Here is a 24,423-nt window from a genome sequence, read left to right on the forward strand (position 1 = left end):
CGCAAGACGAATGCCTCGCAAGACAGAAAACCCGCAAGACGAAAGGGTTTTCCGTTTGCAGAGGCGCTTCGCAAGACGAATTTCCCTATGGGCTTGCTTCGCAAGACGAAAATTGACGAAACATTTTGAAATTTTTTTTCGCTCCAAAACCCCTTTTCCTAAAGCGCTAAGCTGCTAAAAGCATTTTACCAGCAAAACTGTTAATCCCTTAAGCCTAAAAAAGCCGTTTTTAGCCCTTAAAATGTCAATAGCGCTAATAGCGCTAATCCGCCAATGGGCTTGCTTCGCAAGACGAAAAAACCGCAAGACGAAAAAACTTGCGGAACGGATTCTTTTCGTCTTGCGAGGCACCACTGTAATAATGTAGGTATACTCAAAAGAAAGGTGATCTTCAGAGCCCACAAAATTCCTTGAATTCATTAACAAATTCAAAAGTGCACCCACACACTTACGTCTCCTCCAAAGTCTGTTTCAGCAGGGGGACCACCGTTAAAGTACCTGGAAATAAAAGAGAAGATTTGACAAAAATGCCAAAGGGTTGGCTCACATTAGAGAAACTGGCATGCACTTGAGGATGTGAAATCACAGGATTATTTTTTTCTATTATCACTATTCCCAGTTTAGTGACTTGCCATGCTCTACTTGCCTGGTTGCTGGGGCAAACATAAATAAAATTATTCATGATAGTTCTGTAAATTCTGCAAATGTGTTTTTCTTTTAATTTAGATTCCTCTCCATGTCCCAAAATTATGTCATTTGGGATCAGGAAAGTTAACAAATATTTCTAATTACAGTTGTTTATTCAGCTAATGAAAAACCCTATTTGGAATATATTTTATTCCTGCACTCCCTGTTCCAATGCCTCTTACTAAGCATCAAATCTCATCGATTTCAGTGAAGCTCATTTCCAAATAGGATGCAAAGTGAATGATTGCAGTCCTTCCCATGAAAGGAGTATTCCCCCAACATTTCCTTCCCTATGAGGGTCTCCCAAGAGCCTCTCCTTTCTTGCAACAAAGCTACTACTGCAGTTGCATCCTGGGGCCATGCAAAACACTCACTCAAATTGCATAATTAAGGAACGTAGGGAGATGGTGGAATGAATTTATTGGACTTTAGTGGAAATATGATAAGGATTTGTGACATTAGGATTTAAGGGTATAAGACTTAAGGGTTTTTTCTTTTCTCTCTTTATTAGATTGGAGTATAGATAATTTTTTAGATGGTTGATGGGAGGATAAGGTTTAAAAGGATAAAGATAAATAAGTGAGTAAACAGTGAAAGATGGAAAGAATTTGCTGATCTAACTAATAATTGGAATACAAAAAGGGAGGAGGGAGGAGGTCGAGGAAATAAGTTACAGAAAGATGGAATTTTGAAAAATGGAAGTGTTTTCTTTCTTAAATGTCTTTCTTTTGCTTTTTTCTTATTGGGGGGTGGGGGGGAGGTTTTCTATGTATTTTTCTTATTCTTGTCTTTTTTTCTGTCTTTTTAATTTTTTTCTATTCCATTGTATTTTGTCTTTTTTATTTTTTTATTTTTTGTATTTGTGAAAAATGAAATAAATATTACTTTTAAAAAAAAACACACTCACTCAATGGCAGGAAGAAGGTAATGCTTGCGCAAGGACTCGAAGTAGGGCCCGAGATTGGCAGTGCCCTCGATGACGAAAACCACATCCGCAACCATCCCCATGGGCTGAGCAGGCATGTCCAGGGTTGGCACCACCATCTCCTCCAGCTTCCCGTGGTGAGGTAACGTGGCAAAAACATTAATAACAGAGGCAAGGTTGAAATCAACGGCTATTTAACATTTATTCCATAACAAAGGTACACATGCTGTATAAAACACAGAACCTTGTGGTCTCTTTAAGGGGTCACTGTCTTTTCATTAAATAAGCAGGGCAGAAGAGGAGAAGGAGGGAAATGAGAAATGGGTAAAAGAGAGAGAAGCAAGTCAAATGGAAGTGGATCTGAAGGTAAGGTAGGGTCAGGCAGGTGGGTTGTAGATGCAAAAGACCTGCTCAATCACAGCAAAATTCTAGTCCAAGGGTGGGGAAATTCCAGCACATGTGTCAGATGCAACCTAAGGGCCTCTCCTTAACCCCAACCCCAGCCCTTCATCGCCTTTCCCCCTTTCCTGGGCTGTAATCCAAATAAGGTGGTGAAGGCAAAGGTAAAGGGACCCCTGACCATTAGGTCCAGTCGTGACAGACTCTGGGGTTGCGGCTCTCATCTTGCTTTATTGGCCGAGGTAGCCGGCATACAGCTTCCGGGTCATGTGGCCAGCATGACTAAGCCACTTCTGGTGAACCAGAGTAGCACACAGAAACGCCATTTACCTTCCCGCCGGAGCGGTACCTATTTATCTACTTGCACTTTGACGTGCTTTCGAACTGCTAGGTTGGCAGGAGCAGGGACCGAGCAACAGGAGCTCACCCCATTGCAGGGATTCAAACCGCCGACCTTCTGATTGGCAAGTCCTAGGCTCTGTGGTTTAACCCACAGCGCCACCCGCGTTCCTGGTCTGTAATCCAAATAAGGTGGTGAAGACAATTACAGAGAGGGAAAGTGACAGCTCAGGAGTAACAAAGGAGCTTGTCATGTGGTGAGAAAGGAATTCTAGTCCAACATCCCACTTCCCACACTGGCTGGCTGGCTATTTCCCATGAGTCTACAAGCCTCTGAAAGCAGAAATATATATTTTAGGACCCACCCTATTCTTCTAGCTTGCTTTTAAACTGATTTCAGCATTGCCTTTTTATATTGCTATAACCTCACGGAGCTAGGCAGATGAGAAACCGAATAACAACCCCACCCCAAACTGGTTTTCAGAAACAGCCTTCGTTTAGGGGGTGGGGCAGCAGCAGCCACTTAGCTGTCATGCTTAGCACCAGTTGACAGTTCCCCTTTTGAAAAACAACATTAAGCCATCTATTTCTGTTTAAATAAAACTGCACTAGCGTAACCTTTCTCCCTCTTCCATCTTGTTTCAGCAAGTTCCTTAAATGTAATAACACTGGACTGGGCAAAACAAAGGCTTCTCGCTTGCCGGCCGTGAATCTGCAGCCCAGAAGTTTCCACTGCTTGGCCTTGAGTTCTGGGGTGGGAGGGAGGAGGACACACACCCCATTTTCTCCCCAACGTGCAACATATATATATTTGGAAACGATTTTTATTTGATTTTACAAATATAAAGCTATAACAATACCAAATACATATCCATATTTAGAGATTTCCCTGAATCTCCACGCTTCCCACCATCCCCTCCATGGGTCCTTTTGTCAACCTTTCCAACTGCATATGATTCCATAATCCATGCTTTTTTAAAATCTCTCCATATTGTCCATGATAATTGCTACTTTACAAGTGTTATGAAAATCCTGCTAATGTTTTCACCTGCTTACAGTAGCCTCCTAAATAAATTAGAAAGGAACATTTTGGCTTTGCTGGAGGAGAGTTTGGGGGCGAGGGAGGGTCAATAGGGGTGGGGAGGTGCGCCTACTAAGAAAAGCAGGGAGGGGAATTGTAGCTTCAGCCTCTATGCTCTCCTCGGACCCCCCCCCAAAAAAAACCCCACCTGTCCTAAGCAAGGGCCCCCCACCTCCAGCCCCACCCCCCTTCCAATTCCCATACCCAACGCAGACATCCGGCTTCTCTTCCTCGTTCTCCCTCTGAACCGCACCGGAAGCGGTTTCCTTCTGGTCCGCTCCCCGGCGCGCACCGAGGACGCAACACGGAGGCGCCCTCCCCTCCCCTCTGGATTGACAGCACCGCCTCCCGCCCCCGTGTCCCAGGAGGACCGAATGGAAATGCAGAGGGGGCGTGGCGCGGGAAGGGAAGGGGAGCGAACGAGCCAATCACTGAGAGGCGCCTGTTGCCACGGTGACGGCGTCGCTCGCGCCCCAGCGTGCAGCGGGCTCCCCAAGATGGCGGCTGACGTGGTCGTGCTGGAGGAGCGGAAAGAGAGGCGGGGAGACCTGACGGGGCGTCGGCGGTGACCAGGGGGCTGTTTCTTCCTTTGTGCAGAGCCGCTGACGGAGAAGAGCGAGCGGAGGAGCCCCCAAGATGTGGGACGAAGCAGGAGGTGCCGTGACTTTGCTGTGCCTCACGGCCAGCAGCGGAGTGCCTCTGTATTGCAGGAGCCGAGGTGGCTCTTCCAAGCAGCAGGTGGGGCGTTGTGTTCCCACCCCGCTGCGCCCTTGTTTTTATTTATTAGATTTATATTACAGACGCTTCAGGTTACAGACTCCACGAACCCAGAAAGAGTACCTCGGGTTAAGAACTTTGCTTCAGGATGAGAAAAGAAATCGTGCTCCGGCGGCGCAGCAGCAGCGGGAGGCCCCATTAGCTAAAGTGGTGCTTCAGGTTAAGAACAGTTTCACGTTAAGAACAGACCTCCAGAACGAATTAAGTTCTTAACTCAAGGTACCACTGTACTGCCCTTCATCGCAAGATCTCAGGGCGGTTCATCAAAGAGAACTCAGTCAGTAGAGCAGGAAACTCTTAATTTCAAAGTCATGGGTTCAAGACCCCTTTGGGGCGAAAGATTCCTGCATTGCGGGGTGTTGAACCAGCTGACTCTCATGGTCCGTTCCCACTCTACAGTTCTGTGATTCTTTGTGGGTACAGCATGTACTTTGTGTATGGAATTACCTTTGGGAAAGAGCAACGCCTGAAAAGATGCTGTTGGTCAAAGTAGAGAGCCTTGGGGTATGTGGCCCAGTGGTATGACATAGCGACTTCATAGGTTTGTACGGAAGATCCATTTTTCAGCAGTAAAGCAACATGCCTCGAAGGTGGTTCCTGCTACAACCCTTGACAATCTGCAGCTAATTTCAGTTGGCTGGCCTGGGAAAGACCTCTCTGTCTCTCTCTGCCTGATATCTTGCAGGGGTCATTATCAGTTAGTCAATACTGAATGATCTGATACGGTATTATTTGCTCATCGACATCTACAAGGCAACTTAAAATCAGAGAGGAGCAATTCAAATACTGTACAAAGATTACATAACAGATTAAAAACACGATAAAGTTAAAGCAGCTTTCACCAAACTACAGCCCTGCAGCTGCCTTGGACTACAATTCCCATCAGTCCTTGCTACCACTGGCTGGTGGGGGTGACAGAAGTTGGAGTCCAAAACAGCTGCAGGACACCAGGTTAGCAAAAGCTGATTTAAAACCCCTTCCGTTAGCAGGGCAAAAAAATAAACCTCCACACTGACTTTGAATTGCTGCTGTCAGTCTGAATGGGGAAAATTAGGAGTCTGACTCAGTATATAACAGCTTTGCATATTAATACTGTATATAGAATACTAAAGCTTACCTTTATCCCACAGTTGCCATTCTCTGTGATTGGCTCCCTGAATGGGGTTCATATGTTTGGCTCCAACCTGGATGTCCTACTGACTGCTGCCTGTACAGAGAATACTCGAGTGGTGTGGAAAGTGTTTCATAACAGGTGAGGTTCCATGCCTTCCTCAGGGTTCATTGTGGTAAGAGGGGTGCATTTTGCTTCCAGCAGAGGGCAGGAATTTCAATCTAGCAGGAGCAGCGGGGGCAGAGGGACAAATCCCTCTCATTTGTAATGTCTTGTAAGACCTGTGCAGCGTTCTTATATATTTTATTCAATCCAAGGGGGCCTTCTTCAAACCCTAATAACTTTATCTCATTCTTGCTTTCATTGTTGCAGAGCTCTGTTCTAAAATGTAACACAAAAATACTAAAGAGCTGAACAGAAACACACACACAAGCTTCTTTTCATTAGGCTTTTCAGCCCTAATGATCATTTTTTTAAAATGTAGCAGCAGATACCTAGTAAATTAGGGGCAACAGTTGCTAACTTACATAATTTTTTACTACTCAGTTGCGGCTGTCAGAGGAAGGAAAGTGGGCTGCATTACTATGCTTGTCCTCCTTCCTCTAGCAGCATTTTCACTTTCCTGCACACAGTTCCTTGCCATCTATGGCCAGCAGGCTACCACATAAATACAATATAGCTTTATAGGGTTCACTCAAGTTTTTCACATCTTCTTTTGTGATGGCAAACCAAATCAAGTTGCTAGCCATCATGGTTGTAGACAGCTGTTTGTAGGCTGCATCTCTGTTGAACATGGTGGCATTTAAGGTGAAGAGTTCCTGTAGATTTACTGTCTATATTTATATCCTTAACATTTTTGTGTTTGGTGTTCCCAGCATCACCCTCATTGTGCTGTCCTCAGATGAAGGTGCCAGTGACTTCAGCCTTGGAAGACTCCTTGAAAATGTCTTCAGTGCCATGGTGAGCAGTCAAAGGTGGTGGAACGTCATATCAGCCTTAGTCTGTAACAGGAAAATGGGAGGCAAGCCAGTGCATTGGAACGGTACATAATTCCAAAGGGAGCAGCTGTCTCAGTTGAGTGGCATTCAGTTTTAAGCAACTGTGCTTTCTGGTGTTTGTGTGTGTTTGTTAAATAGTTATATAAACTTCATAGGGTACTGATCCTCTTCAGCCAAGGTATCTGAGTTGTGATGTGTGCCTAGAGCTACTGCTGCTGATTTAGAGAAAACTTCAGCAAACTGGCTTCCTCCAGATGTTTTAGACTACAGCTCCTTGTGCTGGCTGGGGCTGGTTGTAGTACAAAACATCTGGAGGGCACCAGATTGATGAAGGCTGATGCGGAATAGCAAAAAAACAACAACAACCCACAAGCCCAGTCTAGTGTCTTGCTGGAAATGGTCCATTTCAGTAAGATATGGAAAAGGAAAGTTTGTCTTCCCAACAACTTTCATTTCCCAGCTGCTTACCTGTCCTACCTGCTAAACGTTTTGTGCAATTTGATTGCTATTTGTGCATTAGTTAACCATAGCACACCTTAACCATCCTTTCGCATTTGTAGAAAGAATGGCAGAGAAAGCAAATTTGGAACGTGGAAGGTGGGCACCACTTCCAGGTTCCCCTTAGGTGTGGAGAGGAGACTTGCAGGGGGTTATTTCTAGATAAGCCAGTCTGAAGGCATAAAGTGTACATTTGAGGCCAGAGAAGTCAAGAGTTTTGGCTCCTAAAATACACGGGTGTTCTGTTGCCACATCTTGTGATCCACTTGAGCACATGCATATCAAGCTGTGTCTAGAAACCTGCTTAGCTTATGCAGGAACTGGGTGATGTGCTTCTCTGTGGCAAGGTGGTATATACCCTCTTTGGCAGAAGGGATAACCAGAGGATCTTTTTCTAAGAATCTTTAAGCAGAAGGAATAACCAGAGGATCTTTAGGAGGCAATTGTATGTTTTACTACAGGTGCTGGTGTTGGGCTTGGAGGAGCTGGTGAATGCACGCAACATTGAACGTCTCAAAAAAGACCTGAAGGTAACGCCTGACCTGAGGATGGCTAGCGACTTGGAGGTTCCTGTATCAGTTGTAACAACTAAAAAGCTCTTCCCTCCGAATGATGTTGCTGAAAAATATTGCAGAATGGGTGGGACCAGTAGTGGATTTTTTCATGGAACAACTTGGTTCTTGTTCTGGTTGCAGATTCCTGGATTTAGCATACGGACCCTGCTTCTTCCCTCGTACTTAATCTGTCTTGCCCTGCCTCTAACAGGTGGACTTCGGTGTTCTAGTAAAAAACTAGGCAAAGCCTGAATTCTTAGCTGCAGATTTCTTTTTATCTCACACGTTACACTTTTATCACTCAAATATTTTAAAAATGGATTTCATTACCTATTCCATGTGTTTGGAAGTCAGTTTTTATCCCTGGTAGCTTAAATATGAAATCTCTCTCCCTCCTCCTCCCCAAATTTAGGCATGTTACAAATTGATTGACAGTTTCCTGGAGCCTGGCAAATGCAGTGCTGACCTGACCCAGTGTGTGGAATGCACAGTGGTGCCCTCCAGGGCAATACTGCAGGTGAGACTGGCTTGTTCTTGGGCTGAACGTTGGGGGTGGAGCTGCTCCTTCAGCTATACTGGGCTGAGGCTGTTTAGGGCTTTAAAGGTCAGCACCAGCACTTTGAATTGTGCTTGGAAGTGTACTGGGAGCCAATGTAGGTCTTTCAGGACTGGTGTTAGATGGTCACCAGTCTAGCTGCCGCATTCTGGATTACAGTGGTGCCCCGCAAGACGAATGCCTCGCAAGACGGAAAACCCGCTAGACGAAAGGGTTTTCCGTTTTGGAGGTGCTTCGCAAAACGAATTTCCTATGGGCTTGCTTCGCAAGACGAAAATGTCTTGCGAGTTCCTGCGATTTTTTTTCGCTCCCCACCCCCTTTTTCTAAGGCACTAAGCTGCTAATAGCCTTTTAGCAGCTAATCCGCTAATCCCTTAAGCCTTTAATAGCCGCTAAACCGCTAATAGCCGCTAAACCGCTAATAGGGTTGCTTCGCAAGACGAAAAAACCGCTAGACGAAGAGACTCACGGAACGGATTCTTTTCGTCTTGCGAGGCACCACTGTAGTTGTATCTATCAGAGGCTGTATGTCTCTCAATAACATTTACTGGGAATCGCTCATGGGAAGAGTGCTGTTGTGCACTTGTGGGTATCCCCTAGATGAGAACAGGATGCTGAATCACAACTTTGGTCTAATCCGTCGGGACTGTTCTTACATTTCCTGTGTTGTGTTGCCTTGCTCTTTCCCGATTCAGGAGTGCCTGGAAGTCTTTGCCTCTGCAGCAGAGTCGCGGTTTGGCAGCCTGCTTGTGGGTGGTCAGGTGCTGTGTGCAACAGAGCAGTGGTGGCAGCTGGCAGCCTCGGAGGCCATGCTGCTGGTGTGGCTGGTGGGCTCGCTGCCCCCTCACACCTCCCGCGATCTGCCCGTTTACCTTCCTCATGGAAGCCCCACGGTGAGCTGGCTGGCGATTCAGGGAGGGGCCAGTAGAGGAGTGTAGCTTTCTGATTCTGCGTGTCCCTCACTCCCAACAGGTCCCCCACCGCTTCTTGACCCTCCAGCTCGTGCCTGGTTTGGAGGTGCTGCTGCTGTGTGGGCCTAAGCCCTCCTTACAGTTCTTGGCTGATGAGGTGAGAGAGAGAGACCTTGGAAGTGAAGCAACTTGGACTCATAGGATCATAGAATGGAAGAGTTGGGCGGGTCCACGAGGGTCATCTAGTCCAACCCCCTGCAATGCAGGGGTCTTTTGCCCAACATGAGGCTCGAACCCACAACCCTGAGATTAAGAGTGCCATATAGCTCTACGGACTGTGCTATCCCTTTCCTGGCAATTCCCTTTAGGCAAGAACGAGAAATTCAGTGTTTTGCCCCTCCCCTTGCAAAGGGCTGACCCACCCATTGGTTGCTGTCCTCATCCTCTCACTTCTTCTGGTCTGCATGGGGCAGCATCTCCTGGTATGCCCCACGGAGGACCTTACGGTCCGCAAACAATAACATCTTGGAGGTCCTGGGCCTCAAGGAAATTAGACCATGGTCAAGGCCTTTTCGGCTGTGGCCCCGGCCTGGTGGAATGCTCTGTCACACAAGACTAGGGCCCTGCTGGATTTAACATCTTTCCACAGGGCCTGCAAGATGGAGCTATTCTGCCAGGCCTTTGACCGGGGTGCAGTCTGACTCCCCCTCTCTCCTTATAAGAACTTGCATGAAAGTGGCCCCCCAACCTTTCTCACAGGCTCTTATAAGATCAGTATAAACAGTTAGGCCTGGTGAGCATTTAAGGCCCCCTTCCCTATTTTGCGGGCTGCCATCTGATTGGATTTCACTTTGATTCTGACTTGATTTTAGGATGTAGGATGTATTTTCATTGATTGCTTGATTTTATGGTAATGTGTCATATATTTGATGTTTTGGCTGGGGAGGGTGGGGTATAAATAAATTATTATTATTATTATTATTATTATTATTATTATTATTATTATTATTATTATTCAAGGAAGAAGGGAGGCTTTGCGGTTTTCCTTGCTTAGGGCATGCTCTCTGTCCCTCCAGAGAACTGGAACCGAGTGGCGCTACCAAGCCCTTTCTTTTTCTTCCTATAGTTAGTGAAGCGATTTTGGCAGCCGCTGCTGGATCTTCTGAAGGCAAGTGCCAGAGCCCCTCCTCGGTGCCTGCCTCCTGGCATCGCTCTTGCCCCTGGGATCCTGGGGTGAGTCTTCTGGGAGAAGAGAGCGCTTTTGAGGATCTGAACCCCTGTAGGGGCTGGCTTCATGTTTGTTCCACCCTTTTGAAAATTATACTGCCAGTCTTGCCAGCATTCCCCCCCGGCCTCCAGTATAACCAGCTGCTGTTCACAATCTCATCTCCTACAGGCTGTTGCTGATCAACCAAGACCAGAGGAAAAGCCTCTTCACCGTGCAGCCTCTGGGCATTTCAGCTGAAGGTATGGCGCAAGCTGCGTTGTGCTGGAGAAGGCCAGAGAGAGCCCAGCCCTTTGTCTCTCAACAGAGCATTTAAATATGTATCTTTCCGCACTTTTACAGGATCTGAGATGCCCCTGAAAAATCGCCTCTCTGCCCTCCGCTCCTTCTATTCCCTCACTGTCTCCTTGTACTTCCCCTGTGAGAAGTTCGAAGAGAGTGCAGGTGAGTTCTTGATTCTTTATCCCTTTCGTCCTGGGAATCAGAAAGTTCTTCTGTGACATCTCAAGTTGTGGCAAGTATTTGCATGTTGGAACATTTTATTATTATGCAAAATTCAGGTTCTTGTGACAGGTGGAACTTCCTGGTGACTCAGCGAGGCAGTGACCATAGGGACCTTTTCTAAGTAATTTTTTTTTACTGTAACTTCAAAGGCTTAAAGATAGTTCCCCTCCTTTTTTTCCGTAACCAAAGCCAACATTCCCTGGTGGCAGATTGCATATGCACAGCCTGGGAGTCATTTTGGACTCACAGCTGTCCATGAAGGTGCAGGTCAGTTCTGTGTCCAGGGCAGCTGTCTACCAGCTCCATCTGGTACGCAGGCTGAGACCCTATCTGCCCGCAGACTGTCTCGCCAGAGTGGTGCATGCTCTAGTTATCTCCCGCTTGGACTACTGCAATGTGCTCTACGTGGGGTTACCTTTGAAGGTGACCAGGAAGTTACAACTAATCCAGAATGCGGCAGCTAGACTGGTGACTGGGAGTGGTCGCCTAGACCACAGAACACCGGTCTTGAAAGACCAACATTGGCTCCCAGTACGTTTCCAAGCACAATTCAAAGTGTTGGTGCTGACCTTTAAAGCCCTAAACAGCCTTGGCCCAGTATACCTGAAGGAGCGTCTCCACCCCCATCTTTCAGCCCGGACACTGAGGTCCAGCGCCGAGGGCCTTCTGGTGATTCCCTCATTGTGAGAAGTGAAGTTTACAGGGAACCAGGCAGAGGGCCTTCTCGGTAGTGGTGCCCGCCCTGTGGAACGCCCTCCTGTCAGATGTCAAGGAAAAAAACAACTCTCTTATTTTCAGAAGACATCTGAAGGCAGCCCTGTTTAGGGAAGTTTTTAATGTTTGGTGTTTTGTCGTGTTTCTGTTGGGAACCGCCCAGAGTGGCTGGGGAAACCCAGCCAGATGGGCGGGGTATAAATAATAAATTATTATTTAAAATTGCTATTCTGCATGTGGGGCCAAACTTGCCCTCCAGCCTCTGTTATATCCTGTGGAGCTTGATATTCGTTGTCCTTTCCTCAGTCCCTCTGCAGGAGGAGTTCCAGGCTGGCTTCTCCCACTGTCCTCAGCACTGTTACCTGGTCTACTCTACGTACAAGGCCTATGCCATCCATGGGAAGCGGCACCAGCTGTTCCTGATTGTGAAGCCAGATGTGCCTACCTTTGCCCTGCGGTCTCTGGCAACCAGCACCCTCCAGACCCTCACAGCTGAGGACTCGGCCTTCTGAGGGGATGTTCCCTACTGGACTCCCAAGATGAGATGTGGGCACTGAGACAGAGCCCTTAGACCTCCCATGCAAGCTCTGATTACCCTGCATTGGACCAGCCTGGATTGGGGGGGGGGGGAGCAGGAGAGATTCTACAGACTAGAGTTAATCCACTCACTCCCTGCTCTTTATGGAAGTGAGAGGTCGCTGGGCTAGCAATGGCGATGAGTACCAGTTTAGGTCTTGCATATCTGTTCCTTACTCTTGGGAGGAAAAAATGGAAAGCCACCATTGTCTAGACATGTTTGTATTAAGGCATCAGTGTAGCTGGCGGGGCTGGCAGGAAGAGCGATATTAGGGGCAGCCAAGTAAATTCTAGTTTTGTCTCCCATTCCCCTCACTGAGTTCCACAAGGGCAACAGTGAAACTGAGGAGGAAGCTGATAGCAAATACTTCACCCTGGAATGGTTGACGTAAGAAGGCAGACAGGTGGGGCAGTGCCCTAATAAACCAGTCTCTGCTGGAAGGCATATCAGTTCAAATGCTGCATCCATAAAATTTGTTTGTACCTGATTCTGGGGAGAGTTGAGATTGATTTTTTTGAACTTAACCTGTGGCAGAGGTAGGGTGCTGAAATGGTGATTTCTATCCAATTAAGTACACCTCAGGACAGCCATTATGTCTGGTCTGTCGCACCATGGGATATTCGATAATGACTGAAATTGGTGTTGCCAGCTTTCAGCGTGGTATTTATAGCACTGTGCTTTTGCTGCTGCTGTAATTTCTTTGCTTCTATTTATTTCCCATACTTTTCCTTCCTCATTTCACCCTTTCCGGTAGGAATAGCTCTTTCCTTCTGCAGCAGTGCAGCATCTTCGATACTCTCTCTCTATGAGTTGATGTGCTACAGTGGCCACGGCTGAACTGGAAATCCCCAAATCTTGCCTGTCATTAAGCAAGTACTGATTCCTTGGCCTCAATCACCATAACTGCTTGACCTCTATTACAAGTCTACTGTGTGTGTTAGTGAAATGATGGCTATGAGGCACTTTGAACACTGTAAAAGCAGAGCAGGCTAATCTGTGCTTCTCCAAATCTTGGACATCAGCTCCAGGCAAATAATCAGGGATGGTGGGAATTGGAGTCAAACAACATTTGCCTCTAAAGTAATACATAAGTATTAAATTCCAGGCAGGGCTTCATTGATCAGGCTGTTAATGAGCCACCTTGCAATATAATTTGGGTTTGTAAGAAGACTAGGCTCCTTATTTTTTCTTAGGTCATTAAGAAAGCACTCTGAAAATCTATGAATTGAGCCACACAGATTTGTGTTACTTTGGTAAGTAGGTAGTTAAGATAGAGACAGACAGCTCTAGGGGAAAAATGTATCTTGGGAACAGAGCTGTCTAGTTGACATCCACTGATCTGCATTTGTCACTTATATGGCCCATAGAATTGCTGCCTTTAAGCTGTAATTTCTTGGAATTCAGTTGTGGGTAACAAAATGGTGGCTGAAATTCAGAGGAGTTGAATTTCAAGGATGCTTGCTGGGGAAAAGTTCTTTCTCCGATCCAGATGGTTTGTATGCATTTTTAATTTAGTAGAAGCATAATTAAATTAGTATTTTGCTCAGGATTTATTTATTTTTAATCTATTCCAATATTTAAATGCAGGTTTCTATTCTTGGCTTGCAGACCTTTGATGGCCAATCCCTCTAAAACTCCCTTGGACAAATGATGAGGCTTTTCACTTAGTTTGCAATGTCTTTCCTCTCTTAGCATTTCACCCAGTCCTTACTCAGCTTCTCAACTTCCACGAAGACTCTAAATTGGTAACCAAAATAAGAGGCTTGCACATCAGATACGTTTATGCAGGTGATCTGCATAATTTATTCACACCACAGAATTAAGGGAGGGGCTTGTTACAGATTTCAACACCCACCAAAAATGGTATATCTTAGGGAAGCGAACATGGTCTCCTAATCTTTAATTAGCCCCCTTCATTCCCCACTGCTTTTAGGCTTTGCAGGAAGGGGAGAGATTACAAAGGTAAATGCATTGTGCTTCTGAGGAAGAAGTGGGCCTCCTCCCTCTTTTTGAAAAGTCTTGCCTTCAGTCCCACGGCTGGGGTACCCTAGAAAGCATCCCTGCATTCTAGCCCCAGCAAAAAGACACATTCTTTGTGTCTTTGTGCCATTGACATAACGGAATTGTTGCACTTCGGCCGCAAAGTGTTTCGACCGCTTCTCGGCCTACCAATTCCATACAGCTGAACCCCCTCTTCTGCGGGTGTCGGGGCAAACCACCCCCACCGGAAACATAGCGGGTTCCAGCTGTGAAGACAAAGCTGCCGTTGCGTCGCCATAGCTAGAAGCCCGCATGGAAGAAATACCAGATTCTGTCTCACACAGTCATGGCTACCTCTGCTCCAGGGGGTTGGGGACACCCTCCCGCCCTGCCATTTTATCCACATATTAAAAAGCAGCACACAACGAGTCAGTCAGCGGTGTGGGGGTGACCCAGCCTGGCTTGATCCTGGCTCTCCCCCGCCCTCACGGCTTTATTAAGAGTCACATGGAGATAGATACAGGCATTCAAAACCCAGATAAAACTAAGATGCGCTAGATAACACCTACACAGCAGAGTAACATGGAGCCCGGGCCGGCATGGAAGCTGGGACACCCCCAGAATAGCATGAACTGAACCTTCCCTCCCCGCTTTTCCAAAATGCACGGAGGGCAGCATTCCAGAGTCTCCAGGAGGGAAGGGTGGGGTTGAGGGGAGTCCGGGAGAGGAGTCGATTAGGCATCTCCCTCACAGCCCTCCCCACCTTCGTGCAGTTTTTCCTTCTAGGAGGCGAGGGAAGGGGGGAGGCTCTCGACTTATGGTTACTGCCCCACAAAAACACACGCAACTGTAACACTGGAATGGTCCATGACAAAGGAAAGGAAGAACGCCCATGCCCACCCCACCCCGGGGAAATACACAAGGCAAAGAAAACACAAAAACAACCCCCCCTACGAGCAGTTCCCTCCCCACAAAAAACCCACACGCACCCCATTCCTCTCCCCCAACCCCCCCACAGCCAGCTCAGGGGAAAGCGGGGGGAGTTAACCTCCCCCACAGAAAGGCCTTGTCTGGGGGGAGAAGGGGGCGAGGATTGTAAACAAAACCCAAAAATGCCGGCCGATATTGTGGGGGTAGGGGTGGGGATTAAGACCACAAATCTCAGCCTCCCCCCGAGTTGGAAGGGACAGGCAGATGGGAGAGGTCTTGGCTTTCTTCCAGGGGGCCACCCTCCAGGCAAGGGGAAGATGACTCCCAGAAGGATGCCCTACCCCCACGCAAATCGTCCCCCCCCTCCCCACCGTCCCAATTCTACTTTGTCCATGCCAGGGACCCCATTTCTGCTCCCCACCCCGCCCACCTTGCTTTGTATTCCTTGGTGCTGGCCCGGGCTAGGCAATGAGAACACAGAGGTCATCACAACAACAGGCAAGGGAGCAGTACAGTCTTTCCGGAGGCCCCTGGTTTGGAGGGAGGTGGGAGGGGGCAGGTGTAGGCAGCCAAGTGTGCAAGAACAGCCTCCCCTCTCCCCGGTGCAGCCCGCCCTCCCCGCCTCCTCTGGTGCGGCCAATGTCTCAGAACTGCTGAGAGAGCAGCTCGCAAAGGTGCTTCGAAACGGACTCCTTGCTGGTGCGCAGGGTCAGCCGGTACATCTGCAGGGAAACGTAGGCAGGTAAACAGTCAAGCCAATTCGGCCTTTAAGCCTGGCTTCAGAAAGCACTCTTGGGGCAGCAGAGCTTTCAACTTCTCCCCGCTCCTTCCCTCTTTGGGCAACCCAGGAGTCCCAACTGCCAATTCTCTCCCACTGCGGTATCCTCCTTTCCACTCTGCTCCCAGAGCTCAAGCATCCCGGAGCTCTTGCCTCCTCACCTGTGCCTGGGCGTTGGGCTCCAGCCGCAGCAAGCATCCCACCTGCAGCGCCTTCGTCTGGATGATCCCAGCTCCTACGTAGTTATCGGGGTTTGGATCCACCTTCTCCAAGAGCGCGCTGCCGAAACCTAGCAGCTGTGGGAAGAAGGGAATTCAGCTTAGTTGGGCTCCTCTGCTTGGCTGCCGTGGGGAAGGCAGTCGAGGGGAAAGATGTACAAGGCGAGGGAACAAAAGGGGGTAGGAAGATGCTGGCATCCTAGCCGGCAGTACAGCTCCTGTGGTCTCTAGCTCTACATCCACCTGCCACCCAAAAGATTTCAGTCTCGGTGACACAGGTGTCCTGCACATTGTGCAAAAGCACTCTTTGTTGGATACCAAGGAATGGGAAAGCCTGGATGTTTTATACCCTGTCTACTGACCCTGATCTCCATGCCTATTTACTTCTGTCACTATTCCAAAGAACATTTGCGTTTCATGTTTATTTGCCCAAACCTTAATTTTCCACGGTGAACGCAAACACATGTGAGCATGCTCACCTTGGCCTTGGTGACTTCGGAATCCATGGGGTGGTTTGCCTTGAATATCTTCTGGGCTTCCTGCTGTGGCCTGCAAAAGGATTTGGGATGGGATAGCATCAGATCAGTGACAGCGCAAAACTTTCTTTCTTTTTTAATTTTTTTTAATTTTTTTCAATGCAAAATCATAACAAAAATTACAAACATTGAATCCAAAAAATTACTATACAAACAAACAAAACGGAACATACAAAAAAAAAAACAACAGAAAAAAGAGGAACAAAACAGAACCAAACAGAAACGAAAAAGCACACATTTACAGGCGGAAAAAAACATATCATTACGTACATTTACACATATTGACTTCCTTCCTTTGTTCTAAAACCTCAGTAAATTTACTCTTACTGTATTGTTGTGTCTGGTTAGATTACTTTCATCTTTATACTTTTTTTTATATATACACCATTTTTTTTTCCTTTAACCCTTTAACCCTGTAAAGCATCATTCATTACATACCAATATACTTACTCCAGAACAATGTTTTTTCATATACTCTTTTGCACAACCCCATTCTTTTAATAATTTCTGGTCCGATTGTCCCCTTATAAATGCTGTGAGTCTTGCCAGATTTATGTATTCACAAAATTTAATTTGCCAATCTTTCACTGATGGAATTTTCCTCCCTTTCCAGTTTTTTGCTATAAGCATCCTGGCAGCTGTTGTTGCATAGACAGCGCAAAACTTTCCCTTCCTCATCAACCTGCCACACATCCTAGTTGCGCCTCAGCCATTCACCAGATGTTGCATCTGCTGAGTCACTGTGGCAACTAAAAAATATGTGCCCCTGAGCAAGGCAAAAATAAGTCCCCAGGTACAAGCAAAAGCCCTTGGGCATTGAAGGAGAGTTCTGGGCACCTCTTCTAGGCAGGTTGTTTGATAACCAACAGAAATGTTCATGGTACAGCAGTATCTAGGCCGTATTATGCAGTACGAGAGATGTCCTAAGCCACCCTTTGTCATCAAGTACAGCTGAGCTGTCTTGCTGCTCATAATCCTTGCTCAGGCCCCAAAAGATGCACCTTCCTCGAAACATGGCTTGGGAAGCCTATGGAGCTCTCCAGAAGTTGCTGGACTACAACTCCCATCAGCCCAGACAATAAGTTGCGCTGGGTGGAGCTAATGAGGGGTTGCAATCCAACACAGCTGGAAGGTAGCACCAGGTTGGCAAAGGGAATTTCAAACACTGATCTCTCAAGTAGGCCAGGAGAAGTGGGGTAGATCTCTCAAACTGCCCATCTTTTGAGACTGACTGATTTCAGCTGATATGGAAGGAAAGGAAGATGCCACAAGCAGGATCTAACTAACAGTCACTCCAAAAAGCTTTGACTAATACCTTAAAATCTCCTTCTCTCTCTCTCTCTCTCTCTCTCTCTCTCTCTCTCTCTCTCTCACACACACACACACACACACACACACACACACATATAGGTGATTGCTGGGGAGAGAAATTGCATAGGCAGCAGCATGTATGAACAACAGACACAATTAAAGCAATCCAATTCACACAGCTTTCGACTAGCTTGCTAAAAACCACAGCATCTGCTTACAACGCTGCTGCTCTTAATCTAAAGGGAAGTTTTTGCTATAGGTTCTTGACAGAGGGCCAGCACTTCTACTGAGCAAGTCTCACCAGCACAAAACAGACCAGCTCACAGGGTCATGCCCACCTGATAACACTTGGCCAAGTACGCATTAGCTGGTTAACTGATCCCATTGCAGGGGTAGTGAAAGGCACAAGCTTTCAATCCTCAAAGCACTTGTGGTGGTGGTGGCAGAATGTCTGGGGTGCCACCCCCCCCTAATAGTAGTTCATCTGGAAGTAAAAATCTTGTGCCATTTACGGACACAGGAAACTGTCTTATACTGAATCAGACCATTGGTCCAGCTAGCTCAATATTGTCTACTCTGGCTGGCAGTGCCTTTCCAAGGATTCAGGCAGGCATTATTCTCCAGCCCTATCTTGAGGCACCCAGGATTGAAGCTAGGACCTTCTGCACGCAAGGCAGGTGCTGTTCCACTGGGCTACAGTCTCTCCTGAACATAAATTTGGTAAAGAGGATGACTGCTGCACACCGACAGTCACCTAAAGAGACTTTAAGGCTATACCAAGCGGCTCAAGAAAGGAGAAGGTTCCTGGGATGGACTAAGCAAACACAGGGAGGGGGAGAAAGCACAAATGATGGGAAATATGTTAAGTCTTACTGAGGAAGTTTCCTGAGTTGCCCCCTCAAACGCATAAACAGGTGCTGGTAAACCCAACTTCTGATATTAAAATCAGCTCCACCGATAACATTTCTCAAAACCAGTACTATATATTCCCCCACTTACAGGCTGAGCTGTTTCCAGCGCTGGAAGAAATCTTGTGATTGCATCTCTGTTGCCTGGAAAAATTTGTTGACCGTTACAGGCAGTTTGAGTGTGAGGTTCTGCAGCGTCCCACCGTACCTGCCAGAATCAGTTGGGGACAAAAAGGGGAAGCGGGGAGGGAATTGAGATGAGCCACAACGCTGGAGAGGACTGAAAAGCCTAAACCTCCCTATCCAGGGCAGGGGACGGATAGGAAAGCAAATGACCCTGTTCAACAGATCAATCATTTTTGACGAGTGAAGAGGGAAGCCTGCTGGCTTGGGCCTTGTGTTTCAAGAGAGAGCGAGAGTGCAAGTGGAAGCCATGCCAACAAGCTGGCATTCAGTCCCCAGAGGGATGCTGTGGACTACAGTACCGGAATTTTATGTTGATGAGGGGCGCCTCTGTGAAGTCGCTCAGGCACTCGATGTTCAGGACCTGCTGCACTTGAGCGCCTCCCTCCACCAGAGGCTCCACTGCTTTTGTCTGGATGTTGAGCTGTGAGCGGTGTTAAGGAAACGAAGGGTTATCCTCCCCGAGGATCAAAGGGAAAGAAAGCTTCTAGTGCCACAAGTCTACTCTGAGATGCCCCCGTCCCAAGTAAAGGTAAAGGGACCCCTGACCATTAGGTCCAGTCACGGACTACTCTGGGGTTGCAGCACTCATCTCGCTTTCAGGCCGAGGGAGCCGGTGTTTGTCCACAGACAGCTTCCAGGTCATGTGGCCAGCAGGACTAAGCCACTTCTGGCGAGCCAGAGCAGCACACAGAAACGCCGTTTACCTTCCCGCCAGAGCGGTACCTATTTATCTACTTGCACTTTGACGTGCTTTCGAACTGCTAGGTTGGCAGGAGCAGGGACTGAGCAACGGGAGCTCACCCCGTCGCAGGGATTTGAACCGCCGACCTTCTGATCGGCAAGTCCTAGGCTCTGTGGTTTAGACCACAGTGCCACCCGCATCCCCCCACCCCCAGTAGACGTTTACAAAAGGATATGGCTCTGCAGGTCTCCTGGGTAGCTGACTGTAGGGGTAAAGCTCTGGAACTGGATGGACGTTTTGTTCCCGTAGAAGAGATACATCCGGCCTGGAGAGAAGACATTTTTTTAAAAAAATGTGGAGCTGCTCAGCATCTCGCCTTGGCTGCTCACAACACCAGCTCAGGGCCCCTCGACACCAGGCATGGAGAATCTGTGGTCCTCCAGATGCTGCTGGACTGCAGATCCCATCGTTCCTGCCTACTGTCCATGCTAGCAGGGGCTGATGGGAGTTGGAGTCCAACAACACCTGGAGAGCCACAGGTTTCCTGTCTCTCCCCCCACACCAACAAGTTTAGCCAAAAGGCCAATAACCAGCACAAACTGTCTTTTCCAATCTTCTCTTCAAGAGACACTTGTGCTGACACAACAGCATGCATCCCTCTCTAATTTTGGCAGGAGGAGATTTATTTATTAACTTTTATAGCTGATAAATATTTTTACACACTGGCTTCTTCCTCCAAAACAGAGCACAGGGCGGCTTCATGTAAAAAAACATTCACTGACTGTCTCTGGAAGCAAGTCTCACTAGAACCAACAGGAGAAACTGTGTGCCTCCCTTTGTCTCCAGCAAAAGGCAACACATACATTCCATTCCATCCATCCATCCATCCATCCATCAATACAAGCAAATGCTCAGATTACAGGATTCCCAAAATCCAAGTACCACAATTTGTCAAAGACTTGGGCACCTACTTCTCCCTGCCCCACAGGCAAAAATCTAGTAAGTGTCAACATGCAAAAGGACTTGAAGGGAAAGGATTAAAAATTAGTTTAGAGAGGTGGGGAGCCCACCAAGGAAGCTGATGTGAGGAGCATCTCCTTGAAGTAAGGCCAATGAAATGCAAAGACCAGCTTCCTAATATGCAGATTGGGGGAGCTGGTCACCATTCTGCCCACTGTCCCAAACCCCACTCACCCAGGTTCTGCCGGAACTCCGATTTCACCCCGATCTGCAGCAGCTGGTTCTCAAAGAGCACTCCGTTGTTCTTGCACACAAACCTGCAATGGACCACGGAGGGTTGGTTAGAGGTATCCAAGATCTTCCTTCTGTTTTGGCTTCTAGCACCCAGGGCTTCCCCACACCACCCTTTCCGCTGGTGCTGGTCTCTTTTGACATGCAGCTGGTCAACCCTAGCTTACCTCGTGCTATCTAAGGGCTTAAGGCTCAGCTGACAGCGGGTCAGTGAATCGGAAAAACCCCCTTGTTCAGAGGAGACCCTTTTCTTCCCAACTGCCATGCCTGGGAAGCAGAGGAACTTCAGCACATAGCAGAGAGTGGTGTCAGGTGAAGCTAAGACAACGCTGGAAACCTCAGGCCCGGGGCGGAGGTTCCCTCTAGGCCTTTCTATCTGGCTCTTGGGGAGCCTCCCCAGGCCACGCTGTGTTGAACCAAAGGTGAATGCCAACTTGGTAGTCAAGATAACCCCACCAGTAATTGGTATTGTGTTGTTGCTTTGATATATAGGTTAACTGGCTTGCTTTGGTGTTATCCTTATTTGTGGATTTCTGAGCCCAGAAAGGGGAGCTATCTCCAAGGTTTGGGTATTTGCCACCTAGGCCCTCATCTTATCATGTTGGTGAAGCAATAGGAAGGTCTGCCCAAAGTGACATATGCTGCTTTGTGCATAAAGAATACATGAAGGTTTGCTTGGGCGCAAACAAGCCATCTCCTTGCTGCAATGTCCGTCCCACATCTGCAAAGGCTGGGAGACCTGGCAGGCTGCTTTGCTGTTAAGTCTGCACTTTTCTTTTAATAAAGCACTAGAACTGATCACTCTGGTGTGGTTGGACATCCTTTCTTTGGTATCCCTGCACCCAACCATTCCCACAAGCCCTCCTTTGGGCCTGAGGTTCAGGACACACACCCCTTAACGGCCTGCACCCTCCTTTGCTGCTTTTTCCTGGCTGAAATGTATCCCTAAACCATGGGTAGGCAAACTAAGGCCCAGGGGCCTGATCTTTTGCTTTCTAAATCTGGCCTCAGGATGGTCTGGGAATCAGCGTGGTTTTACATGAGTAGAATGTGTCCTTTTATTTGAAATGCATCTCTGGGTTATTTGTGGGGCACAGGAATTTTTTTTTCCTTTCCAAAATATAGTCCGGCCCCCACACAAGGTCTGAGGGACAGTGAACCAGCCCCCTGCTAAAATAGTTTGCTGACCCCTGTCCTAAACTGTGATGATCTCACTTGCTTGCCTAGATGAAGGTGTGTGGAAAGCTTCACTGTACAGAGGTTAAGAGCTGCATCTGTTGTCCCGCCCACTTTCACCTCCACCCACATGGACCCTGGGAGGTTGCTCATGAGGAAATGCGGTCCCCTGGGCTGAAAACACTTCCCAACCCCCTGAGCTAATAGCACAGATGGGATCAGGCTGGTGAACCAGAGGAAGCTTCTTGCGCCAAGGGGGAAGAGACTTCTAGTCTGCCGCCGCCGCCACCCACAGCCCCAGCCTCTGGGAGCCACAGTCCCACTGCAGGATCTTACTTGTGAAGCAGTTCATCGGCCTCAGCAATAGGCAAAGCGGGGTCCTCAGAGACAGATGCGGCAGCCCCTGAGCTGAAGGTGGTGGCAAAGGCCATAGCAAAGGGGACCAGCGGTTGGCAGGGGTGGGGAAGAGAGAGAGAAAGAGAGAGCAGAAAAGTTGAGTCACCAGGGCGCAGCACCAGGTTAGTACCAGAAGGAGGCAGAGAACAAACACACGCGCACACACAAATATATAGACACCAAGCCAGCATGCAACATAGCAGGTGAGGAGGCAGCGGAAGGACCAGGCACTGTTCCTAAGTAGCTTCTAAAAGAAAAGGTTGGGAACCTTTGGCTCTCCGGTTGTTGCTGAACTGCTATGTCCATCATCCCATCAGCTATGCTTGCTGGGGGTGGTTTAGCAAGAACTGAGGCAGGGGGCAAAGTTTTCCCCACACACACCTGCGCTAAAAGGACGAGAGCAAAATGTATTTGCATCGTCAACACCTTTGCTAAGATACACATAAAGGAGAGCCCACCGGATGAGACCATCACAGTCATGCATCCTGGTTCGCCAGTGGCCAAGCAGGTTCCTACGGGAACCTGCAAGCAGGGCCCAAGTATGGCAGCGCTCTCCCTACCTGCGATTCCTAGCGGCTGGTTTCCAAAAGCATGCTGCCTCTGACAGTGGAGAGACAGCATATCCATCAGGGTTAGCAGCCACTGCTGGCCTTATCCTCCGTGATTTTGTCTAATCCTCTTTTAAAGCCATTCAAGTGAGTGACTATATGCATAGGCAGACTCTTCTTCCTCCAAAAATCATGTTTGCAAGCAATTTAGGTGCCCTGACCTGCTAAGAAGCTCGCCTTCCCCTCAAAGCCCAAGAAACCCAACTCTGCATTCCTGGACTCAGAGACACCTGCCACCCCAAGGGAACCCAGGACTCCTTTGTGGTAGGGCCTACATCTGCAACAACTTCCCACACTGCTGCCACTGGTAGTCCAGGAGATCTGGCCACCAGTGGCTTGAACCAACCTGCTTTCTCAAAGAAGCATGATATTCTAGCCATGGGCCTCCACCCGCTGGACCCTGTGGTCCTCGCTCACATGAAGGATGTGAAAGGCTTAAGGCAGTTTAGTAACTCCCAATTCCTCAACAGCCCCGGGATACAATGGCCTCTCTGGCCTTTGCAGTCTAGAGGCCCCAGTGGCGACACTCATGTCAGGAAAGAGACATTCCCTTTGGGCTGCTTGCTTCTGTTCCACAGCCACCTCCACCTATCTGCTTGCTTGGAACCATCTGTGTCCATGGCACTTTGGAACACAAGAGCAGAGGGTCCCTGCCCCAAGGAGGATCCAATCTCAAAATTGCACCCAGAGGAGAAACAAGAGGACAGGGAGGCAGTATGCAGTTGTTTCGGCTGCATGTGCGTAGGCTTAGTTACAGCGCGATGTGGGGGACGAAGGGGTGGTGCGGGTTTCATAGCAGGCAATAAAGGTGGTGTCAGGCAGGTGTTCTGGGACGCCATCGCAGGCGAGAAAGGACGGAGGCACTGATGTTCAGAAGATGGAGGGTGGCGGAGCCGGAAGACCGAAGATCACTGGCAGAGATGTATCATGATATGGGGGGCGGAGAGAGATTGCGGGCGGGACAACAAGGTCGGGAGGGGGGTGGCTTTGAAGGCAAGGACAAGGAGCTGAACTAAGGCTCTTTTGCTGACACAGCACCGGACAAGGAATAAGAGCCCTGCTCAGACCAAAAGCCCATCCCAGTCCGGCATCCTGTTCTCTCAGTGGTCAACCAGATGCTACAGGGAAGCCCATAAGCAGTGCTCTTCCTTGCCTGTCATTCCCAGCAGCTGGGCTTCAACTCCCATTGGCCATGCCGCCTGGGCTGACGGAAGTTGGGTCCTGAAAGACCCAAGGTTCTCCATCCCTGTCACAGAACATCATTTCAGCTTCCATCATCCTTCTCCTTTCACAGAGAGCTGAGGTGTAATCAAACACACAGGTGGGTTTTTTTAAAATTGCTAGATGCCCTCTCCTCCTTTCAGCTGATGGGAGTCCTAACAGAGAACCGGGACTCATGGAGAGGTGCCCCTGAGGAGGTTGGGGAGGCAGGGTAAATAGCAGGGTGGGCAGTATTGGCAGAGAGAGAGTTTCAGCCCCTTACTCTGCAGGCAGGCCAGCCTCCACCAAGAGGGATGAAGGACTCTCGGGAGGAGCCTCCAAGTCACTGCTTCGTCCAAGGCAGAGCAAGAGAGAGAGAGAAAGAGAGAGAGAGAAAACCATTCCCA

General features: G+C 48.3%; 3 protein-coding genes and 1 long non-coding RNA gene across 12 annotated transcripts in view; 2 read left to right on the top strand and 2 right to left on the bottom strand.

Moving 5' to 3' along the window:
* The window catches only part of MED25 (mediator complex subunit 25), a 28,326-nt gene extending 24,558 nt beyond the window's left edge, over positions 1-3,768 (bottom strand). For 2 of the 4 annotated variants that reach the window (XM_083408162.1, XM_083408161.1), the window contains exons 1-3: positions 3,636-3,743; positions 1,595-1,740; positions 453-498 (exon numbers count right to left, since the gene is read on the bottom strand). In XM_083408162.1, coding sequence (XP_083264288.1) covers positions 453-498; positions 1,595-1,731 — 183 coding nt within the window. In that variant the 5' untranslated portion in view covers positions 1,732-1,740; positions 3,636-3,743. Of the gene's footprint in view, positions 1-452; positions 499-1,594; positions 1,741-3,635 lie in introns of all 4 variants that reach the window. The other 2 variants (XM_083408163.1, XM_083408160.1) reach the window with 2 other exon arrangements.
* Positions 291-13,405, top strand: LOC310661821. Its single transcript, XR_014504134.1, has 2 exons — positions 291-367; positions 12,949-13,405. It is a non-coding gene; the product is annotated as an uncharacterized lncRNA (long non-coding RNA).
* On the top strand, positions 3,887-13,405 carry FUZ (fuzzy planar cell polarity protein). The gene is made up of 11 exons (XM_083408219.1): positions 3,887-4,169; positions 5,339-5,460; positions 6,195-6,279; positions 7,277-7,345; positions 7,782-7,886; positions 8,621-8,818; positions 8,898-8,993; positions 9,963-10,069; positions 10,233-10,303; positions 10,404-10,505; positions 11,586-13,405. Exons 1-11 carry the CDS (start codon positions 4,068-4,070, stop codon positions 11,789-11,791), a joined length of 1,263 nt encoding a protein of 420 aa, XP_083264345.1. The 5' UTR covers positions 3,887-4,067; the 3' UTR covers positions 11,792-13,405.
* A 226-nt stretch (positions 13,406-13,631) lies between these two features.
* Positions 13,632-24,423, bottom strand: part of AP2A1 (adaptor related protein complex 2 subunit alpha 1) — a 37,513-nt gene continuing 26,721 nt past the window's right edge. For 3 of the 6 annotated variants that reach the window (XM_083408136.1, XM_083408135.1, XM_083408137.1), the window contains 8 exons: positions 22,149-22,220; positions 20,580-20,662; positions 19,620-19,710; positions 19,003-19,125; positions 18,609-18,725; positions 16,242-16,311; positions 15,706-15,840; positions 13,632-15,488 (listed from right to left, as the gene is read on the bottom strand). In XM_083408136.1, coding sequence (XP_083264262.1) covers positions 15,411-15,488; positions 15,706-15,840; positions 16,242-16,311; positions 18,609-18,725; positions 19,003-19,125; positions 19,620-19,710; positions 20,580-20,662; positions 22,149-22,220 — 769 coding nt within the window. In that variant the 3' untranslated portion in view covers positions 13,632-15,410. The remainder of the gene's footprint in view (positions 15,489-15,705; positions 15,841-16,241; positions 16,312-18,608; positions 18,726-19,002; positions 19,126-19,619; positions 19,711-20,579; positions 20,663-22,148; positions 22,221-24,423) is intronic. The other 3 variants (XM_083408140.1, XM_083408138.1, XM_083408139.1) reach the window with 1 other exon arrangement.

This window comes from Podarcis tiliguerta, assembly GCF_965153285.1.
Source record: "Podarcis tiliguerta genome assembly, chromosome: 13".
NCBI lineage: Eukaryota > Metazoa > Chordata > Lepidosauria > Squamata > Lacertidae > Podarcis > Podarcis tiliguerta.

Coding starts and splice junctions, on each gene's coding strand:
- FUZ (XM_083408219.1), top strand. CDS start 4,068: ATGTGGGACGAAGCAGGAGGTGCCGTGACTTTGCTGTGCCTCACGGCC. Junction 5,461..6,194: donor TGGAAAGTGTTTCATAACAG/GTGAGGTTCCAT, acceptor TGGTGTTCCCAG/CATCACCCTCATTGTGCTGT. Junction 7,346..7,781: donor GTCTCAAAAAAGACCTGAAG/GTAACGCCTGAC, acceptor CCCCAAATTTAG/GCATGTTACAAATTGATTGA.